Below are 22,109 nucleotides of genomic sequence, written 5' to 3' on the forward strand. Positions count from 1 at the left end.
ATTTAGAGTTAGTTTTGCACTAACTTGGTTTCGCTTCCGGTGAAATTGGATTATTTTTGACTTGGTGGGTGCAATGGGTAAATCTGAAGGTTGAGAGAAATTTTCAAACTGGAAAAGTGACTTTTGCAGATTTGACTGTGCTATCTGAAAGGTGTTGCCAGATGACCTTAGCACCAGATCATCAGCATATTGTAGATTTGTGTGGGGTAGGTTCATGTCCCAGAGATATAGGACAAATAGGAGGCAACTGAGGACTGCTCCCTGTGGTAGGCCTTTGGATATTGTCTTTTGGGGTGAAGAGGCTGAACCAACACAAACAATGAAAATTTGCACTTCTATGAAGGATTTAATAAATGATACTAGCTTAGGGGTACTCCAAGGTTTGCAAGTTTATTTAAAAGGATTTGGTGGTTCACATAGTCATATGCCCCTTCAAAATCTAGGAAAGCTGCCACTAGGATATAATTTTTTGAGAAAGATTCGTTTATTGCATTTGTTAGCAAAATGAAAGCATCTGTTCAAGAGTGGTATTTCCTGAATCCAGTTTGAGTGTGTGGGATCATATTTTTTTTTTAACAAACCAGAAAAGTCTGTGATCAATCATTTTCTCCATTATTTTCCCCATCACAGGTGTAATCATTATGGGCCTATAAGACTCAGGGTTATATTTTGGTTTATTTTTGTTTAGGATTGGTATGAGGGACGAACATTTCTATATATTGGGGAACCTAGAAGATGCCCAAGCGTGATTATAACAATTTAGCAGTTCTTGTTTGTATGAAGGTGTGAGATTCTTTATCCATGTTGGGTGTATATTGTCATAGCTGCTGCTAGTTTTGGTCCTAATCTGATGTATTGCATTATTCAATTCCTGGATTGGTTATGTACTCGGATCCTAGGCGTGGTTGGTAACTTGGGCTCATGGGAATTGTGGACAGTTTGCTTTGATTATTTGATGTTAGCTTATTAACAAAAAGAGTTGCAAATAGGTTAGCCTTTTCATTATCATTGTCATAATGGGTATTATTATGTATAAGCTCATACATGAATGGGTTGGAGAAAGTATTTTCCCCACAGATATAGCTTGTTAATTAATGTATCATCTGCTCACATGTTACACTGGAGAAATTATTTGTGGAATTATTCCAGATTATATATTTAGCATCTGTTATGATTATTTTTAGTTTAGGTTCTGCTTGTAATTTTTTTAAATATGTATTAGGTGATGGTTTTCTTATGAATTCTGTCCTAGCTGCCTTTTTTATTCTCCATTTATTTAGGCACTCATTTGTCCATCATGCCTTAGGAATTTGTTTAGGGAATGTTTTGTTAGGTGTTGTCTTGGGGATAGCATGATTAGCTGTATTTATTAGTAGAGATGTCAAGGCTTCAGCATGTTTGTCAACTGTTGTGTTAGAAATGCATGAACTTTGGGTGAAACTTGTAATTTCATCATTTAGCTTAATTTGGAACATAGACAAATCTGCTTTAGTGTTGATATATTTGGATGTATGAGATAAAGTTTCAGCAGGTTCATTTAGAGAGCAAACTATAGCAAAGTGGTCAGTACATAGACTATCAATTTTATTTATGTAAATTTTGTTCAAAAAATTTAATGACACAATTTGTAGGTCAATTGTGGAGAATCTGCCACTTTTGGGGTTGAAATATGTGTTCAGGTTTGGAGGGGTAGCAACAGCTAATTCATTATTATTTGAAGTCATATGCTCAATGAATTTAGCAGCTTTATTTGCTGGTTTATTCCCCCACAAAAGGCTGTGGGCATTGAAATCACCACAAATAATGATATTTTTTAACATATTAGAATTATTTATATAATTAAAGAAATCCTTGGCATCTGTAGTTTGGCCATTAGGGTTATAAAAGCTTATTATGTAGGTTTTTAAATTATTCAGCCAAACACTGATACCAATAACATCATTTGCAAAATCTGGAAAATTGATGCCACAGAATTTTATATTATTATTAACTAATAAAGCTACACCGCCTCCTGGCCTCTCTGATGAGCTATCCTTTCTCAGGATAGAATATCCTGGAGACTTAATTTGTTGATTTTTGGTTAAATGAGTTTCCTGGAGGCAAGCAATACTAATGGAATTATTATGCATAAATGATATTAGTTCATTTAGCTTATTTTCAGTGAGTGATCTTACATTCCATTGGAGTATTGATATATGTTGTGTTGTTGATTTATTCTTCATATGAGTGTGTATCAATGTTCAGCTTTGTTAAAAGTAAAGCAAGATATTTTTTTGCTTGAATGAGCATATCATCTGGGATATAGATTTTTGCCAATTCTGAAATAATTTTTGTTTTCTGTAGTTGATGCATGTTCATGGCCTGAACTGCATTACAGTTCAGAATCAATAAGCATATATTTGGGGATTGCATTTTTGGTTGTGCATCCTGTTTGTTGGTTAAGGGATTGATTCCTGGTAGTGTTTCTGGTTCGTTTCATCTTGGGTGGGGGGCCAGGCTGACCTCATCTCACCGGACAAGGAGGCTTGTTGGCTTGGTGATTCCTTCTGATAGGGATTTGAGCTAGGGGGCTTAGAAGATGGTGTTTTATAAGGAGTGCTTGATGCATTGGGGGCATTTGACTTGGGGGTTTTGGTTGGTTTCATTACAGGCTTTATTTGGTATTGTTGGGCAGCATTTGCTTCCATTGCTGCAAAGGGGTATGGGATGGCCTTCTCTGTTGATATTTGGAGTGTTAGAGCTCTTTTTTTGTATGCAGGGCATAATGATTTATTTGTAGATTCATGTGGGCCTTTGCAATTGATGCATGTAGGCTGAGTGTTGTTGCAAGTTGTCAGCTCTTTAGGATGGAAAGATTTACAATTACTACACTCTTGGAGAATTTAATTGCATTTGTTTGTCGTGTGTCCCAGTTTGAAACACTTCTGACACTGGATAGGCTTAGGTTTGTATTCCTTGTGTGGTTTGATTTGCCCAAATAGGAATAATTTTTCTGGGATATCAATTTTATCATTCAGTGTGAATAAGAAGGATCTACTAGTTTTTAGGCCATTGGAGTTAGGTTTTCCAAGTTGGGTAACATCCTCAACAGGGATTGTGTTTCCAGCCCTATCTGAGAGGCCTTCTTTTAACTCCTGAGTAGATATCTCTGTGGGAACATTATAAACTACAATTTTTGTTTGTGATTGTTTTGGAATCCAATTAGATGCAATAATTGGGGTATTCAGAAGGGATTTTAGGTTAATTATTGTATCTGCTGATTTCTGATCTTCTACAGCTATTAGCAAAGATCCATCACGGTTAATGTTAAGAGAGAACATTGATTTTAGCAATTTAAAAATTGCAACTCTTATTGCAGTGGTCATTTTTATTTCAAAGGAAGTAGTGGGAGTAATTTTAAGGTAAAATCCTAAGTTTTTGGAGGGAGGATCTTGGGCAGGGAGAGGGGAAATGCTTTTAATTGGGGAGATTTTTTTCCTTTTTTTAGAGCTTCTAGAGAGGACCTCTTGAAACCCATTATCATCATTTATGGTTGCATTAGGATCTACAGCTACCATTGTCATATTCTCCGAATTGGAGCTATCATTAGAACTTTCAGATAATGTGCTTGACCAGCCAGGATGGGTATCTTTCACTTTTGAATTTGATTTGGTATCTGGGGTTACTTTTTTTTTTGGAGTACTTCTAAACATTGCCTATTGGAAAAAGATTTAAACACAAATATAAAACTAAAACAAGAAGGCAAAATAGATGATATCAAACTGTCTGCACTATACTATGGGCAGGATAAATACCACAGTATAGCCCTGAGGATGACTTGAGCAGGATAGGTTTGGTACAACTGCTGATTAGAAGCGATAATAATCACAAGAAAATATATTTCGATTTTCTTATAAGGTTGCTGTTGTGATTCAGTTGATAGTATTTAGCCCTTTTTGAGCATCAAAAGTGCATCAGACATTACCAAAGTGCTTCAATCCATTTTAAATTCGATTACTAAAAATTCATTTCTTCCATTGAATGACTCATTTTTTATTTTAATGAATATCAGTATATTAAACTGACAATCCAGGGTCATTTTTTTCAGTAAAGCCTAAGCTATGTTCTGGTCTTGAGAAGGCATGGGGGTTGTCAGCCCTAGTAATGTTAATTTTTGCTCGTTTTGAGTTTTACTCGACAAGTTATCATACTTTCAGTTCCTATTGAGCTTCATTTAATTGATGAGAGTTACTTATGGTATTTTTACGGTTGTAAGGTTATTTTACTTTATTTCTTCCCATTATTGGCTTATTAGAGCTCTTTACTTTTTCTTGAAAACTAGTTTCGTGGAAAGTTTTTTAAATTAATAAAAATATATGACACCATCATTCAGCCAGGGGGGGCTCCCCCCCCCCTTATGGGTGCCCATGACTAGAGGAGGTATGATACTAAATTAAACACTACTATTTGCGTCCAGATTTTTAAAAGGGTGTGTGTTGTTAAAAATTGCTGAAAATTTTTCTCCAGCATACAAATAGCAGGCCAAACTATAAAGTCTTAAAAAAATGAAAAGATTTGAAGTATTATTTTCTTTTTCCCTAAAAAGACTATGGCAATATAGAACAAATAGAAATTAATAAAAAAAAACTTTCCACAAAATAAGTTTTTCAAAGAAAAGCTAAGAACTCAATTAAACCAAAAATGAGCAAAAATAAAATCAAATAATCTACCAAGCATGAAACTACCACAAATCAGCATCAATAAATAAATGAAACCCAAAACGAACAGAAATTACAATAAATAACCAAGTCAAACTAAAACGAGCAGAGATTAACATGAGTAGGGCTCAAAACCCCTATGCCTTCCCAAGGCCAGAACATAATGTGCACTTTACTGAAAAAAAATGAATGTGTATTGTCAGTTTAATGTACATATACTGACATTTAGTAATCAAAATGTTAATATTATTTGATTTATTAAAGTTATAAAAGTGAAAAGATTAATTTTTTTTCAGTAAAGCGCAAATTATATTGGACTAATATGCAAATTGTATATATTGGACTTAGTTAGCTGCCTGATTCTTTGAGGTTTGTCTTTTACTATTCCAAAGAAGAAAAAGCTATAGGCTTTTTCCTGTTTGTAATCGGGGTTTACCTAAAGGATCAGTCTATAGCTCTCTATAAATGGTGTTTATGTAAGTTTATCATGGTAACAGCAGTTGCTGCAACCTAATAAGAGGCAAACCACAGTCCATAGTAACCAAAAGTTGAAAAAAGTGTTTGAAAAAAACTGCCTAATGATTACATAAGGAATTGATATAGTTTATTATAAATGTTGATTATGCAATTATAATAAAGAACAAACTATAGCCTATACTAACTGAAATGTTTAGTATAAAGAGCAACTTCAGATATTGATGAATCTGAGTTGCAGTGGTAACTGGCAACCTAATAAGAGACAATTGCATACCATATTTAAAAATAAAATAGCCCATAACTCCTAAAAAAAAGTGTCAGATAGAAACACAAAGTAAACTATCAGAATTGTCTTTTCTAAAACTTCTATATTCTGTTTGCAGCAGTAGGTAGCAACCTAAAAGAGACAATCACATCCCATACTAAGAAATACAGTATACCCATAACTGCTAAAAAAAGAGTCAGATCAAAACACAAAGTATACTATTAGAATTGCCTTGTTTGCAAGGCCGTATCCAGGGGGGGGGGGGTTTAACCCGGTTTGAACCCCCCCCCCAAAATTTTTGACCGACTCGAAAATAAGTCGAAAATTAGTAAAATCCAGGTAAAAATCAGTAAAATTAGTCGAAAACTGAGTCAAAAATTAGTAACCCCCCCCCCCCCAAAAAAAGTCAAAAATTAGCAAACCCCCCCCCCTGAACAAAAATCCTGGATACGGCCCTGCTTGTTTGAAACGCTTATATAGGAAACTTACTGCTCCTTAGATTCAATTACAAAGAAAATTCATTGGCTTGGAACACAAGAAAATTTGCTTGAACTTTAAAATTATGCAAACCAAGATCTGCAAACCAAGATTAGAATAATAGAAGCTACAGTGATGACAGTGGTTAAGTATGGCTCTGAAGCATGGGCACTCCAAAAAGCAGATGAAAATTTGCTAGATGTTTTCCAGAGAAATTGCCCATGGGTTGTTCTGGGAACCTGGCTGACTGACCATATTTCAAACAGCAGGCTGTACAAAAAATTAGGTTCCATCCCTCTTTCTAGGGCTTTAATGAAAGAAAGGTTGAGATGGCTAGGGCATATTGTGCAGATGATGGATGACATATTGCCAAAGATTGTCCTTTTTGACCAACTGTCTAGGGCTAAATGGAAAGCAGGTTGTCCTTGTCATTGGTGGGAGGACTTCATAAAGAAAGATTTAAAAGAAATGAGAACTTCCTGGAAGGGTGTAAAAAGGGAGGCTTTGAATAGACTGGGATGGAGGAGGAGCATGCATGGCTATGTTGGCCTCAGGCGGCTTGGTGCTGTGGCGAGATGTTAGTAATAGTAGTATTTCAAAATTCTGAAGTGACAGCATTTGTTTTCTTCTGTTTTTTTCCCCTCTGCAGCTAATGGGGCACTGGAACATCATAGAAAGCTGTTTAATAACTCATTTTAAAGGAAATTGATGTATTTAAAAACTTTTTGTATTTAAAAAATAATTTTTGAAACAGATACATAAAGGATTGGTATGGTTTGTTATAAATGGGGATTATGTAAGTTTAATTGGGTTTGTAGATATAGCTGAAACCTAGTAAATAACAAACAGCAGCAAGTAGTTACTAAAAGTTAAAATAGTACTAGCATCTTTGTTTTTCTCGGATATGGTTATATAAAATAAAATGCAATTTTTGACAATATATTAAATGACAAACTCTATTAGAACTCTAAATTTTGGTTGTAGTGATAGCTATTATTTCTTAGCTTCCAGATTCTCTGATGTTTGACAAAATGTATGGTTGTCACCTGTGAATATGAACATTTATGCTTGATAATAAAAAGACTAGAAATAAAAATAAGGGACTATGAAGAGTCTGAGAAAAATATCAGAGTATTGATAGTTTAACTTGTATTAATTGATAAAGAGAAAACTTTGCATTTTTAGGTAGATTCATATCGAGGGTACAATCATTCAACATGTGACACTGGTAATCTTGATTTCAGTCGGATCATTGTTACATTGCACCCTCCCAATGAAGGCTACAGTGTTAGTATCTATTCCAAAGGTAAATTTATCCTTAATTTCTTTTAGTATTTTTAAATTAATAAGTTTACAGAAAAAATGAAAAATTACAAAATTTTTGACATCATTAAAACATTATTGAGCTTACTAATATCAAATATGAAATATGAGCTACATAGTTTTCCAAAAGGTCGTAGTAAGAAATTTGTAGTTTAGGCTGTGATCTTTCGATTTTTTCAAATTTGGGTTCTTTATGTAAACCCTAAGCATCCTAACGTTCATGCTTAAGTATAGAATTGACTTTCAAGAATTCTTGCTATAAAAACAAAAATCCAGAAAAAATATTTTGTGGTATTTGTAAACATTTCTATTGACTTTCACTCAACCTGAAAAAAGCAGTAATCTGAAGGGTAGAATTATTATTATTATTTTTTTTTTTTTGGGGGGGGGGGGGTATAATAATAATAATAATAATTTATTTTTGACCCACTAACAATTATAAGAGAAGTGGAGTAACAAAAGAAAATAAAAAGTAAAGACATACAAAAACAAAACACATGCAAAACAATATCAATATAAAAACTACAAATACAAATCAAAACAATCGCACAAGAGGATGAAAAGGACCCAACCGCTTGCAGGCCTCATCTTTTAACTTGGAGCCCAACTTATTAATGACGTCAATATATCAGTTACATTAAACATTCGAGTAATCTTACGGTTTCTATACCAACGAGGCAAATACAAAAGATATTTACAATAACGGAAATAAAAAACTCTAATATCCTGCATATCATTATTATTAAAAAATGGGCGCAAACTTGATAGAAAAAGAATGGAATGGTCACAATACGTAGAATAGAGTTTAGCCAATGCCTTACGAGAATGTCGGCCGCGATTTGGGACAATTTTAGCATAACCTGCTTTAAGCTTATTCTTAATATCTGCAAGTGCACCAGCACGGATAGCTGAAATAGAAGAGCAGATACTAATCCCGAGCCAACGCAACGCAGGAGCCAGCTTAACTGAAAAAGAACTACAACTTAAATCACTGCTTGGGTTTTTAGCATTGAAAACTAAATATTCACATTTTTCAGCATTAAACACGAGGCCAATTTTTTCTAAAAGCTTAGAAACGAACTGGGTAGACTTAGCTAGGGTGAATTTTGAACGGCTAATAAGTAATAAATCATCTGCATAAGCAATATAAGATAAATTAGTTAGACCTGTAAAACACGACAGAAAAATATGAGAAAGCACAGGGTATAGACAAGCATTAAAAAGGTATGGTGACAGAACCCCTCCCTGCCTAAGCCCAGACCAAATTGGAATATTACCAAAAAAGATCTCTCCTGACCGAAGTCGAGCATATGAATTTGCATACCAAAAACAAAGGACACATATAACAGATGAATTCACTCCAAGCTGGGTAAGAGAATACCATAGTTGGCTGTGACAAACCGAATCAAAAATATGCTAGCCATTTACCAATAAGTCATTGTTAATATAAAGTGACAGTACATTTTCTGTATTTCTTTACAAATCATGCATTAAATAATACTGTTTAACCTAATTTAAATAAGAGCCTTATCTTGGTAACTCTAAGAATGAATTTTAGTTATTTAACGTGTACCTTTTTAGAGAAGTCCTCAAAACATAAGTGTTGAAAGTGCTTTTTTTATTTGTAGCAGGCCTTAACCTTTTAACTCGATCTTATTGTTTCATCCTTACTGTAATTTATTTTTTTTAGATCACCTTGGCTTCAATTTTGACACTGGTCTCATTCCATATGATGAGTATGAGTTTCTCGAGTGTATTGACAATAGAGAACTGCCTTTTATGATATTGGATATCTTAGATGAGTTAGGAATCAATCTCTTTTCATCTGGTGTATTACATGCAGAACTCCGAGATTGTCGAGAGAATCCCAACATTAGTACATGTCCTAAAGAATTTGTTGTTCTGAAACCTACTCTTCAGGTAGTGTATGTAATCTAAGTTTTGAATTCAGGTTAACCCTATGGTTGCTGATTGCATATATATATACATATATATATATATATATATATATATATATATATATATATATATATATATATATATATATATATATATATATATATATATATATATATATATATATATATATATATATATATATATATATATATATATATATATATATATATATATATATATATATATATATATATATATATATATATATATATATATGTAAATATAATGCACAGCACTCCTGTGCATTATGGAGGTATTGATGAAAATTATTCCAGATAAAATCTTCATTCTTGTTTTCAGAAAGCCTCACCATTGCTTCATCTTTATAGAAATGCCAGCAAAATTTTATATTAAGTAACATTATCAGTTCTGCCCTTCCTTCTCCCAACCAATGAAGTTGAAAATTTTTCCTCAGTGAATTTAAGAGTTAAGAGCTGTAACTTATTCAACAAAAACGCTGTTGTTTATGCTTTAAGATTGAGATCACTGGGAGTACATCAACCATTTTTGGGATCTCTGGGGTTGCTCTAAAGGTTACTTTCTATAGAGGGGGGGGGGGGAGGGTTGTATTCTACCCCAGCTATATTTTTGAAAAATTGAGGAAAGTAGGAAGACCCCTGCCTCTCAACTAAGATTAAGCTTTAAAACTCCTATCATGGAGAACTTAAAAGCATGACTCTAAAATCAATTTTTTTCTGTATTCTTCTTTTAACCCCAAGTTAGAGAAAATCCTTTGATTCCTCTGGGGTGTTTGACATGTGTCTGCCTTTGCTGGGCAGAATAATCTCTCATTTGCTGGATTTTTTTTTTCAGAAGAATTTGGGCTTTAAACAAGGTCTTTAAGAAAGTATCAGTGAAAAAGAAGAATGTTAATTTGATTCATTATTGTTAACAATATGCGGTAAGTATTATTATTTTTAGTGGAAGGGGGTAAGAGCAAAAGAATATTAAGTTTCGGTCGTTTTAAGCTTTGCTCATATTGTGGCACCTAGTTTGAGGTTACAAGCATAAAAGACAGATTCGCCACAGCTTTTTGCACACTAGTGGCTGTTTTCTATTTCCTGTTTGCAGCTTGTGTTGCTGAGGAATTTTGTACCTTGCTCGTGACGTCGAGACAACTTCAGCTGCTCTAATTAAAAGCAGAAATTAAAAATTAAAAAAAAAGTAAAAATTAAGAACATCTAATCCAAAATTTGAAAGATAGTATGCTGTTTCAAGTCAGATAGTTTGTTTCATACTTATACTATTTCATACTATTGTAATATTGTATTTCTACTGCATACTGCATACTATTGTAATATAATAGTATTTCATACTATTGAAACATAGTATGTTTCTGCTGTTTCAGAAAGATAGTATGCTGTTTCAAGCCAGATCACATTGGCATTTGCTTCAATTGTATAGCAGACATTTATATATGTGTTATAAATAAAAATATTCTACTCTACTCTTCTACTCGACAATTTGTTGTTTTTTTGTCAGCTAAGACGATTAGGCTAATATTCGATATTTTGAGTTTGAATTGATTGAAATTTATATTTCAATCAGTCAGTTTTTCCTTTGTCATATCATTAACAACAACACAACAAAATTATAATTACGCAATGCTAAACAAGGTTGAAAATAAAAGTGGTGCTATTTTCAAAAGTAAGGAATGTAACGGTGCTATAGTTATTGTCACCATTATTGCCAAATAGTGATAGGAATTAGATGTCACTTTGGGGTCAGTTTAAGGGCTTTAAATTGAATTTTCGAATAACGGCTATAATAATTGAGGAGAAGATAACAAATAGCATTGAGTAGTGTGTTCGTCTTGCCCCTGTGTAAATAATGGAATCATCTATAGATTTACATCTTTTAGCATGCAAAGTAATTGGCCCTGCATAATGCAAAAAGATGTGTTTTCTAAATTTTCCTCTCCACAATAAGCGCCCCTGTTCCAAATTTGGAAACCTTGTTTTTATTCCTTAGTTAATGGTTGGATCATTCACGTATTAACAAGCAACATAAATATAGAATATTCTAAATGTTGTATTTTCGACGGCTCTGCTCGTAGAGCGGTGAACTGTAGAGATAATTGTAATTTAAATTTGGCTGGTTCAATTCCGGCTTGAAGGATTTAATGGCGTCACTAGGAGGAGGCTAGGTTGTAAGCCTTCCCACTAATTTTTTTTTATCCCCTCTATAGTTTCACTGTGTGATTATTATTATTTAAGGACTTTTAGTTGCATATTCTTCAGATGACTAAAAAAGTGACAAAAGGATCTCTAATCTTTTCATTTATAAGTGCACTATTTTGTATGATTTTAAATAACATTTAAGGTGTATATAAATAGAAATAGGATGAAGGACTATGAAACATGAATTTTTTATGGATGTTAAAGCGGTTTTAGATATCGAATTAACCCTATTCCAATTGAATTCCTGATTCAAATTTAGGGTTTATGTGACCTAGTCGGTTCGATATCTGGTCAATTACCCAGTTGAGCTAGAGCTCTTGACTCGTGGTGGGTGGATGCCTAAACTATGTACCCATCTTATACAAAATCATGAATGCACCATAAAGGGTACAAAAGGGTAACGGCAACGCGCTACTCATGTCCCTGCTTTGCACAACACCGGTGGTTTTAGATATGTGAAATTAAAGTAAATTTAAAGTCAATCATTTAATACATGCTAAAATTTGGTGAATGAGCCGGGGGCAGCTACAGAATGACAAAGGGGTTATGCCTCTGTTGTACACAAAACCACACAATTTTTGTAGTTTTAGAATTTAACAGCAGTTTCTGTTAGCTTAGTTTGGGAAACTCCTAGTAGAATCTAATTCTTTGTGAGTGTAATTACTTATAGTAGGGGTATATTCTGCATACAGTTGTGCTAGGCATTATTTCAGCTAAATACAATTAAATATATTGTGGTGCAATAGTGACCATCTCCAAAATGCATCTACAAATGTGAACAGTGGATCGCCTTTGAAAAATGCAATAGATGCATTGTTTCGTTTTGAGCATGACAATAACTTTTATTAGATACATGGTACTGTCTGACAATATCGCAGTATCATGCTGTGTATATAGTCATTTTTGGTAGTCTCTCAGCTAAGGGTAATGAAGTATACTTAGGCCCATTATTGACCATCTTCCCTACCTTATATTAAGTCAATATGTCTCAATAAACGCAAATACTGGATATAAATCCATCAGAGAATCTGTTTCACTGTCTGAATAGATTTTTAAAACAAATTACAAGGTACCTTGTTTTATTTTGGAAATGATTATAGCTTCTCTTAAGAATTATATTCGCTGTGCAGCTTTTTGATATTGTATGTTATTTTTGGTATGTAGACTTTAAATGTTTCAATGACAGATGACAATTTTGCTATAAACCGATAGCTAAGGTTCAGTTTAATTTGATTTTTAAAGATTGTTCAGCATTTTCTTTAGATTGAAAAATGTGTTGAAAATTGTTTAAAGATCATTGGAATGGACATTTTTTTTAATCATCTGATTAAAAAGCCAGTTTAGATCGTTCTGTGAGAACAAGTCCAAGTAAAATCATAATTCTGATTAGATGAATGGATGCAATTGTGTATTTCAAAGGGAGCATAAACTTTAAGCGTGACTCTGATAGGAGTAAAATTTCGTAACACCTGCCGGATTTCATGTCCACTCGATCGAAAGATGTGCTTTTTGATCAAAGCATTTTACTTGCTTTGTTGTGTAATGAGCTGAAAAAATCCAATTTTTATTGGGCAGCTGGGCAGCATCCGGTAACGGGCAATTATAAGGCAAAAGTTTCCAGCAATTTTTTCTAAGTAACAGCAGTAGCCAATGCAAATTGATGGTAAGATTTTTTTTTCGAAGATGTATATAGAAAAACTAAAATCTGAGGATTACTATTTTCATTCACCCAGCAAAAATTTCATTTGAAGAATAAAAAAATAAAAACACTTTTACTTACCCTAACTTGGACTCTATTCCTGGAAGTTCCACAGCGCACCAAGTATAAAATTAGCTAATACCCACTACTTTGTAAAAGGTGAGAGCAATATCCCTCAGATACTTCTAGTCCTTACTCAAAGTGGATATATCATCTGATGGCAAGGTGCAGTTAACTGGCTCAAATGTTATCTCTGGAAGCAGTTCACACGCCTTCAAAGATTTTTCAATGCAACCAGTGTAGGAGCTGGGTTCGGAAATGGGACCAGCGAGGGGCTTGAAAAAGTGGCGGAGAGGTAATTCGTTGAAATGTAATTGACAAACAGCCCATTACACAGGTCTCCCGATCTTCAAATTCAAGACGACACAGTACCCCATTGTGAACGCCAGTATTTATGACTGTTCCATCACACCCTAGCAGAAGAATATTGTTTAAACCTCCGGGCACTTCTGCTGTGATATAGTGGTAGATACTTTCAGCTATGGCCAGGCTTATCCTGAAGCTGGTGTAACATGACCAACGGAGCTAGATCCTGGTTCTTTCACCAAGGAATAATGTTCCTCTACAGTTGTTATTTGGTTGTATTTATCATCTTCCTGTTCTGTTGACAATGTTTTGTCACGTCGGCCATTCATGTAGAGACCTGTTAAATGATCATTGTCAATGTTCAAATTCTCACTTTTAAGCTCTTGCATGGTTCGATACCTTTCTCTAGCAATTTTGTTTCTATTATTCACTGAAGATGTATCTTAGGCAGCGCGATCGCGCTGCCTAAGTAAAGAACGATGTTGGCACAATGTATTATTTATTTTTTGTTTTCTTTTTCCATACCAAGGCACTTCGTATCGAAGTAGTTGTCGTAGAAACTTCGAAAAGGGCTCGTCCGATTGGAAATTGGACTGGTTTGCGCACTTTATAACAGTCGAAGGTTATTTAAAGGCAACTAACACTCCTTAGATGCTCACCATTTTTACAAATGCATCCAATCAGAATTTCGAGATAGCCATTTTGTTCAGCGTAGTTGATTTCCGGATAGAAATTATGTTTTTGAGGAGGACACTCTCCCACATCATCCCTCAGGGCAAGGGTTTTAAGTTATACCCTTGGGGAATATAAGAACGATATTGTCACAATGTATTATTGGCACTTCGTATCAAAGAAGTAGTCGTAGAAACTTCGAAAAGGGCTCATTCAATTGGAAATTGGAGTGGCTTGTGCCCTTTTTAATAGTCAAAAGTGATTGGAAGGTAACAACACCCCTTCCACACCCACCATTTCCCGTAACACATCCAATCAAAATTTTGAGATTGCATTTTGTTCAGCGTAGTTGATTTCCAGATAAAAATTATGTTTTTGAGGAGGACACTCCCCCAAAGCCCTCAGGGCAAGGGTTGTAAGTTATGCCCTGGGGGGATATAAGGTTTTATAGAAAGTGATGTTGTAGAAACTTCAAAAAGGGCTAACTCAATTTGAAATTGAAAGTGCTAGTGCCCTTTTTAATAGTCGAAAGTTATTGAAGGGCAACTAGCCCTCCTTCCACGCCCACCATTTCCCCAAACACATCCAATCAAAATTTTGAGATATCCATTTTGTTCAGCGTAGTTGATTTCCGGATAGAAATTATGTTTTTGAGGAGGACACTCTCCCACATCCCTTAGGGCAAGGGTTTTAAGTTATACCCTTGGGGAATATAAGAACGATGTTGTCACAATGTATTATTTATTATTTTTTTCCTTTAGACCAGGGCACTTCGTATCAAAGAAGTTGTCGTAGAAACTTCGGAAAGGGCTCATTCAATTGGAAATTGGAGTGGCTTGTGCCCTTTTTAATAGTCGAAAGTGATTGGAAGGTAACAACACCCCTTCCACACTCACCATTTCCTGTAACACATCCAATCAAAATTTTGAGATAGCCATTTTGTTCAGCGGAGTTGATTTCCAGATAGAAATTAGATTTTTGAGGAGGACACTCCCCCACAGCCTTCAGGTCAAGGGTTTTAAGTTATGCCCTGGGGGCATATAAGGTTTCTATAGAAAGTGATGTTGTAGAAACTTCAAAAAGGGCTCATTCAAAATTGAAAGTGCTAGTGCCCTTTTTAATAGTCGAAAGTGATTGTAGGGCAACTAACCCCCCTCTCACGCCCACCATTTCCCCAAACACATTCAGTCAAAATTTTTGAGATATCCATTTTGTTCAACGTAGTTGAAGGTTCTGGAAATTAGGTCTTTTAGGATGATAGCCCCCTCAGAGCCCTCAGTGCAAGGGTTGTAAGTTATGCCCGGGGGGCATATAAGGTCTATATAGAGAGTTGTTGTAGAAATTTCAAAAAGGGCTCTTTTGATTTGAAATTGAAAGGGCTAGTGCCCTTTTTAATAGTCGAAAGTGAATGTAGAGCAATTAACCCCCCTCTCACGTCCACCATTTCCCCAATCACATTCAATCAAAGTTTAGAGATAACCATTTTGTTCAACGTAGTGGAAAGTTCTAGAAATTATGTATTTGAGGATGACAAGCCCCCCAGAGCCCCCAGGGCAAATGTTGTAAGTTATGCCCTGGGGGCATATAAGGTTTTTATACATAGTGTTATCATAAAAACTTCAATATGGGCTCATTCAGTTGGGATTTAAAAGGTCTAAAGCCCTTTTTACTAATTGAAAGTGATTGCTGAGTAAATAACCTCCGTCTCACGCCCCCTATCCCCTAAACATACCACTTCAAAATCTTGAGATAGGAAATTAGGTCTTTGAGGATGACCACTCCTCCCCCCAGTCCTCAGGGCAAGGGTTGAAATATGCCATGGGGCAAATAAGGTTTTTATTGAAAGCGTTGTCGTAGAAACTTCCAAAGCGCTCATCCGATAAGAAATTGGAAGCTCTAGTGCCTTTTTGAATAGTTGAAAGTGATTGGAGAGCAACTAACGCCCCTCTCACGCCCACCATTTCCCCAAACACATCCAATCGAAATTTTGAGACAGTCATTTTGTTTAACGTAGTTGAAAGTTCTGGAAATTCGGTCTTTGAGGATGACAACCCCCTCACAGCCCATAGGGTAAGGGCTGTAATTTATGCCCTGGGTGCATATAAGGTTTTTATAGAAAGCGTTGTCGTAGAAAATCAATAAGGGCTCATTCAATTGGACATTGAAAGGCCTAGTGCCCTTTTTAATAGTCGAAAGTGATCGGAAGGCTTGACATTTTTATAGTAAAGATCGATGTTGGTGCAATGTATGATTTTTTTTTTTTTTTTTTGTTTAGACCAGGGCACTTCGTATCGAAGGAGTTTTCGTAGGAACTTCGAAAGGACTCGTTCGATTGAAAATAGCAAGGGCTGATGCCCTTTTTAATAGTCGAAAGTTATTGGGGTGCAACTAATCCCCCTCCCAAGCCCACCCACCCATTCGCCCATTATATTTAAAAACTAAGTGTTGCCTTAAGATTAAATCAAAATGCACTGTGTTCATGCTAATTCTCAATAATGCATCTCAGCAGTATCCTAAGAACGACTGAAGGTTTTATGTTCAATGTTTCGGGGCTACTTCTGCTCTTAATATTTGACCAAATTAAAATAGTGTAACTATATCCAAGCTATCAAAGAAAGTCAACATATTTTTTTACGAATGGTGTTAAGTTTTCATTTTCACGTCAACTAGAGGAGGTACCATATGAAACTAAATTAAACACTATTATTTGTGTCCAGATTTTTAAAAGGGTGTATGTTGTTAAAAATTGCTGAAAATTTTTCTCCAGCATGCAAATAGCAGGCCAAACTATAAAGTCTTAAAAAAACGAAAAGATTTAAAGTGTTATTTTCTTTTTCCCTGAAAAGACTATGTCAATATAAAACGAACAGAAATTAATTAAGAAACTTTTTCCGCAAAATAAGTTTTTCAAAGAAAAGTAAAGAACTCTATTAAACCAAAAATGAGTAAAAATAAAATCAAATAATCTACCAAGCGTGAAACTACCACAAATCAGAATTGATAAATAAATGAAACCCAAATCGAACAGAAATTACAATAAATAACCGAGTCAAATTCAAAACGAGCAGAAATTAACATGAGTTGGGCTCAAAACCCCTATGGTTTCCCAAGGCCAGAACATAATTTGCGCTTTACAGAAACAATATAAATGTTTTTACTTTTATAACTTTAATAAATCAACTAATATTAAGATTTTGATTACTAAATATCAGTATATGTGTATTAAACTGACAATGCACATTCATTTGTATTTTTTTCAGTAAAGAGCAAATTATGCTGTGGCCTTGGGAAGGCATAGGTTTTGAGCCCAACTCATGTTAATTTCTGCTCGTTTTGAGTTTGACTCGGTTATTTATTGTAATTTCTGTTCGTTTTGGGTTTAATTTGTTTATCGGTGCTGATTTGTGGTAGTTTCACGGTTGGTAGATTATTTGATTTTATTTTTGCTCATTTTTGTTTAATGGAGTTCTTTACTTTTCTTCAAAAACTTGTTTTGTTGAAAAAGTTTTTTTTAATTATTCCCATTCAGAGACAAGGTCTACGTCGTACAGAATACTAGAAGCCATGGGAGCCGTAGCTTGAAACGATACCCCAAGTCTTTGGCTTATTAAGGCGGTATTTGAAAGTTTCCTTTGCATTTGGAAAGAGGATGGAGTCGACCGTCCGGGATTGTAATAGTAGTCGTCAGGTTCAGGTTATTTATTCTCGTCCATTGCCTCATCATCTTCTAATAATGTTGATGAGCTGGGCGCAGCAGATTGAGAACTACAAAGGATTTTTTTTTTGTCTTCTTTTCAGCATTTTCATCACTAATTAATGATTTAAGATGTTTTTCTAGTTTTAATTCAAGAAGTAGAATTTTTGCTAAGGCACAAGAAATATTTTTGCATTTTATATAATCTAGAAATTTTGAACTGGGAACTAACATATAATGAAATCTGTTCTAAAATTTTCAGGGTATAATTTTGAAAATTCCCAAGATAAGTGTGTATTGCATCATCACATAAATGATGATTTATTTTGATTACTTCAGTTAGTATGAGCTACAGTTCGTTCTTTAACATGATGGTTTCAACCAACGATTATAACGACATTCATCGTCTTTGATGTGAAAATGCACTTTTTTTTGTAAAAATATTGGTTTTATTTTGAATATTTTTCTTGTTAAATACAAAAGGCACTAGATATGGCAATTTTCTTTTAAAATGAGCCATTAAACAACTCTCTATGATGTTCCAGTATCCAGCTAGCTTGGGTGAAGGAAATGGCGGAAAAATGTATTTGTCGTACAAAAGTGTACAGTGTATTTGTCGATTTTGGGGAATTTCAGGCTTCTTGCCAGAACAGAACATATTGGCGAAAAATTTTGCACACTAATTAAACATACATATATGTAACTTTTGCACACTACCGTAAAGTGCTATGACATTTGAAAACAATTCAAAAAAAGGTTGATTTTGCTAAATTTTTGAAATGTCAGGTCCCTTTCCAGAACAGAAGACATTATTCTAGTGTGGTGAAATTTTGTACATAAGCTACTTATGTATAGAGGCAAATTTTTCGCTCTACCTCAAAAGCATCATAAAAACTCGCTTTTTTCGATCCCCACTAATCTTGGAGTGACAGATGTGACAGGCCAAAGTTCAGCAAGTGACACTTTGGACTGTCTATTTCTTAGCAGATTAATCTGCAAACAGAATCCGGACTCTAGTATTCAGACATGCAAACCGCCCAATAATTATTCATTTGGTTTTCTAGCTGTGTTACAAAGTTTATATACATATTTTTACGCAATCACGAAAATGTAAAGTCAATAAAAATATTTTTCCATGTATACCATTTTACAGGGGAAACTTACAAAGTTTCGCTGTCAGTGATGGTGGTTCTGATAAATTTAGGCGGCAAGGACCAGATAATTTTCCAGTGTGTGTGTGTGGGGGGGGGGGGGGGGGGGGTTCTACAGCCATAATAAGATGCGCTTTTTCTCTAAATTTGTCAAGCTCCCCACAAGCGAATTTTTTTCTGACAAACACATAGAACTATCTATTATTTAGATAGTCTTTGAGAAATACGATTTTTAAAGTCGAGTTTTTATTATAGAGCATTGTTCACGAACTGGCGATGTGTTGCGGAGAAGATGTGTCAGAGGAAGAGAAGAACCTAGTTGAATCGAGACTGCTTAGGATCTTATCTGGCCCTTTGGATTTAGAAGTCAAGCCTGGAAATGATTGGGAAAGCGAAGAGTAAGTGTTGAATTTCATTATTTTTTCAGCATTGATCAGGTAATTTAAATATATTTTGATTCAAGTTTTCCAAATAGTTTACTTTCAAGGTAAAACATTACCGAGAGAACTCAAATGCTAGGTCGTATTTCAAAGATCCTGTTAAAAATCCTCAAAAGGCAACGAATTACAAATTTTTTGTTCTAAAAACCCTTTTTTTTGTCCAAATAAGTTTCTTCGACGTTGGTTATGTTTATTCATATAACTGATACGAAACAAGTCATGTCAATCGCTTTCAATGCACCTTTTTTTTTAGTTTGACAGACTGTGTGAGAGATGGCCTTAAGTTGGCTGCGGGGATTCAGAATGTGTTATATGAGGGTAATTCAGGTGGTTCAAATTTGTGTTTGTTGATTCAGATGGTATTCGGCTAAAATGATATTCACAACCAATCCCTTTTAACTTTGCACATACAATAGATTGGTCCGACCCAGTTTTTTCGTATGCCATTTAGCTTTCAAATTATTCAGAATTTTGGGTTTTTTATAATAAAACCCCAAATGTGCGTTATATCTCTGTTACACACTCAGAGAATTAATTAGGAATTGTAGGTTTCGATATATATTTAGTTTTCGTGATGTCTTGAAGGCGTAGAAACAGCTTGTAGTTAATTATATCCAGAAGACCTGAAATGTATTTTGCTGTTTTTTTCTCTTGTGAGACTCGTGCCGTGTAAAACTCCGCCTTTCAAATTGCTGCTGTTTATATATTACTAATATATTATATTCAAAATCATGTTCTCCACTTTTATTTTTGATTATTATTAATAGACAAGGTTTTTTGGTTAGTCAATGCTAATACACCTTATTCTGCACTTGTAAGGTTTATGTCTTAGAAAAAAAAACTATTAGAAATATATATATAACGTTTTACGGTAGTAAAACTACTTGAAAACAATATAGGTGGGTTATCAATTCCTAACGACCAAGAAAAACTCTACTCTCTAATCACTAATTAAATTACTTTATAACCTCCCATCATTTGAAGGAGTTTATTTGGACTCAGTATTCAATATGGATGCTGAGGATGGCAGCTACCTTCTTCTTCTTCTTCTGATAAACACCACCTGGAATCCATAATAGACTCCTTTCGGCTTTTAGTAGGTTTCTTCTGAATCATCAGATTAACAAAAAGGCTTTTTTTTTCTTCAATGTCAACACAGCTGTCCGTTTCCAGCAATGGAAACAGGTACCTATACTTCCTACTCGCTCTCGCTCTTTTCTGCATTGGAGATATCTATGGGTAAACTGACTGGAACAATATTATTATCAATGAGAAAATTAATAATAGTTTTATCTCCTACATTACAATTGGCTTTAAACAGCTCATCGATATCTTTATTAAAGATATCGGTGTGCTCCCCTCTTCTTGCCGAAAGTTTTGAGTTGGAAATAGAAGATTCAATTCATATAAATGCCTCTTGTAGAGAAAACTCACCTCTTTGACAATAAGGCCCCCCTCCTTAGCTTTTTAGATGTGATTTGCTTAAGAGGGATTTATCGGACCAATAATAATGTAAAAAGCACGTAGAAGGCTTGATTCAAACGAAACTATAAATTCTAATACCCTTTTCGAACAGCATAAAGTTTTTGCCTTGACAAACTGCGTTTTTTTGCAATTGTATACTACAGTGGACAGTTTTAGTCCAAATTTGAAGAGCAGCAAGTTACCTCCAAATCAAAGTTTAGAGTGCCTTTAAAATTGTAAATGAGCACTGAATCTCGCAAATTTGGGGGAAGTTTCTTAGATGTAAGATAATTCTATTTGTTTTGAGTTGTAACGTCGCTCTTTATTTTCCTTTAAAAAAAAAACTTTTTTTCTTCAATTTAATTCTTGAAGTAGGAGCAAATAATGTCGAAATCTCTAGGAGTTTCAAAATGGGAACACAATCTTCAAGAGTAAGTTTTATTTTGTAATTTTGAAAGATTCTGAAATATATTCTAGTTTTAATTTTTTTGGCAGCATTCTGTAAAAACAATAAAACTCCCAATAAAAAGTAAAAAATCCTAGGATCACATTGGCGAAAAAGGCGAAAGCAAGTAGAATGTAGGCGAAAACAAGAATCTGTCAAAGAGGCGTTTATTGTTTCAGAACTTCTCATTGTACGTACTGTATATTTTCTGTCCAGCTCTAAATAAGTGCCTGAGGGAATCTGGGGAAGGTAAATAGGAAGGGTGTGCGAAAGCACTGGATCGCTTCCCCCAACCCCCACTTCACTTCCTGGCTGAAAGACCATGAAAAGGAAACCAACACCTCTTTATTGAATCGATGAAATCTATTGCCGTTTCTTTTTACTGTAAGCTATACAAAAATGAACCATTCAACCGAATATTACAATTTTTGTTAATTTTTTATATAAAATGTAAAAAAAAAAAACAAAAAAAAACTTTGAAACTGTTCACTTTTTTGTAAAATTTTAAAAATATGTACTTCGTTTTTGAGTTTTGCAATTATATTAAAAATAGTACCGCGAAATATTTTCATTTCGTCCGGGGGGGGGGGGCTGATTTTCTCTGGTATTTAAATTTTGTCACAAAAGACTCAGCCCTTTTAGATTCTTCGTGGTTTTATTGATATATATTTTTAAAAGGAGATAGTATGAATTCGTGATAGTACAATTTTTTTTACACTTACTGGATGTTAAAATTCCATGGTTTCATTTCTCATCCCCATTATTTCTTGTAGTTTTAATTATGTTTATTTCATTTTATT

General features: G+C 34.4%; 1 protein-coding gene across 2 annotated transcripts in view; it reads left to right on the forward strand.

The window, feature by feature from the left end:
- Spt20 (transcription factor Spt20 homolog) overlaps positions 1-22,109 on the forward strand; it is a 70,384-nt gene that overhangs the window by 10,590 nt on the left and 37,685 nt on the right. For both annotated transcript variants that reach the window (XM_089087509.1, XM_089087510.1), the window contains exons 2-4: positions 7,102-7,222; positions 8,930-9,159; positions 19,216-19,358. In XM_089087509.1, the coding sequence (XP_088943635.1) occupies positions 7,102-7,222; positions 8,930-9,159; positions 19,216-19,358 (494 nt within the window). The remainder of the gene's footprint in view (positions 1-7,101; positions 7,223-8,929; positions 9,160-19,215; positions 19,359-22,109) is intronic.

Source organism: Artemia sp. Qi Xiang Cuo, chromosome 4, assembly GCF_049724085.1.
Source record: "Artemia sp. Qi Xiang Cuo chromosome 4, ASM4972408v1, whole genome shotgun sequence".
In the NCBI taxonomy this organism is placed as follows: domain Eukaryota; kingdom Metazoa; phylum Arthropoda; class Branchiopoda; order Anostraca; family Artemiidae; genus Artemia; species Artemia sp. Qi Xiang Cuo.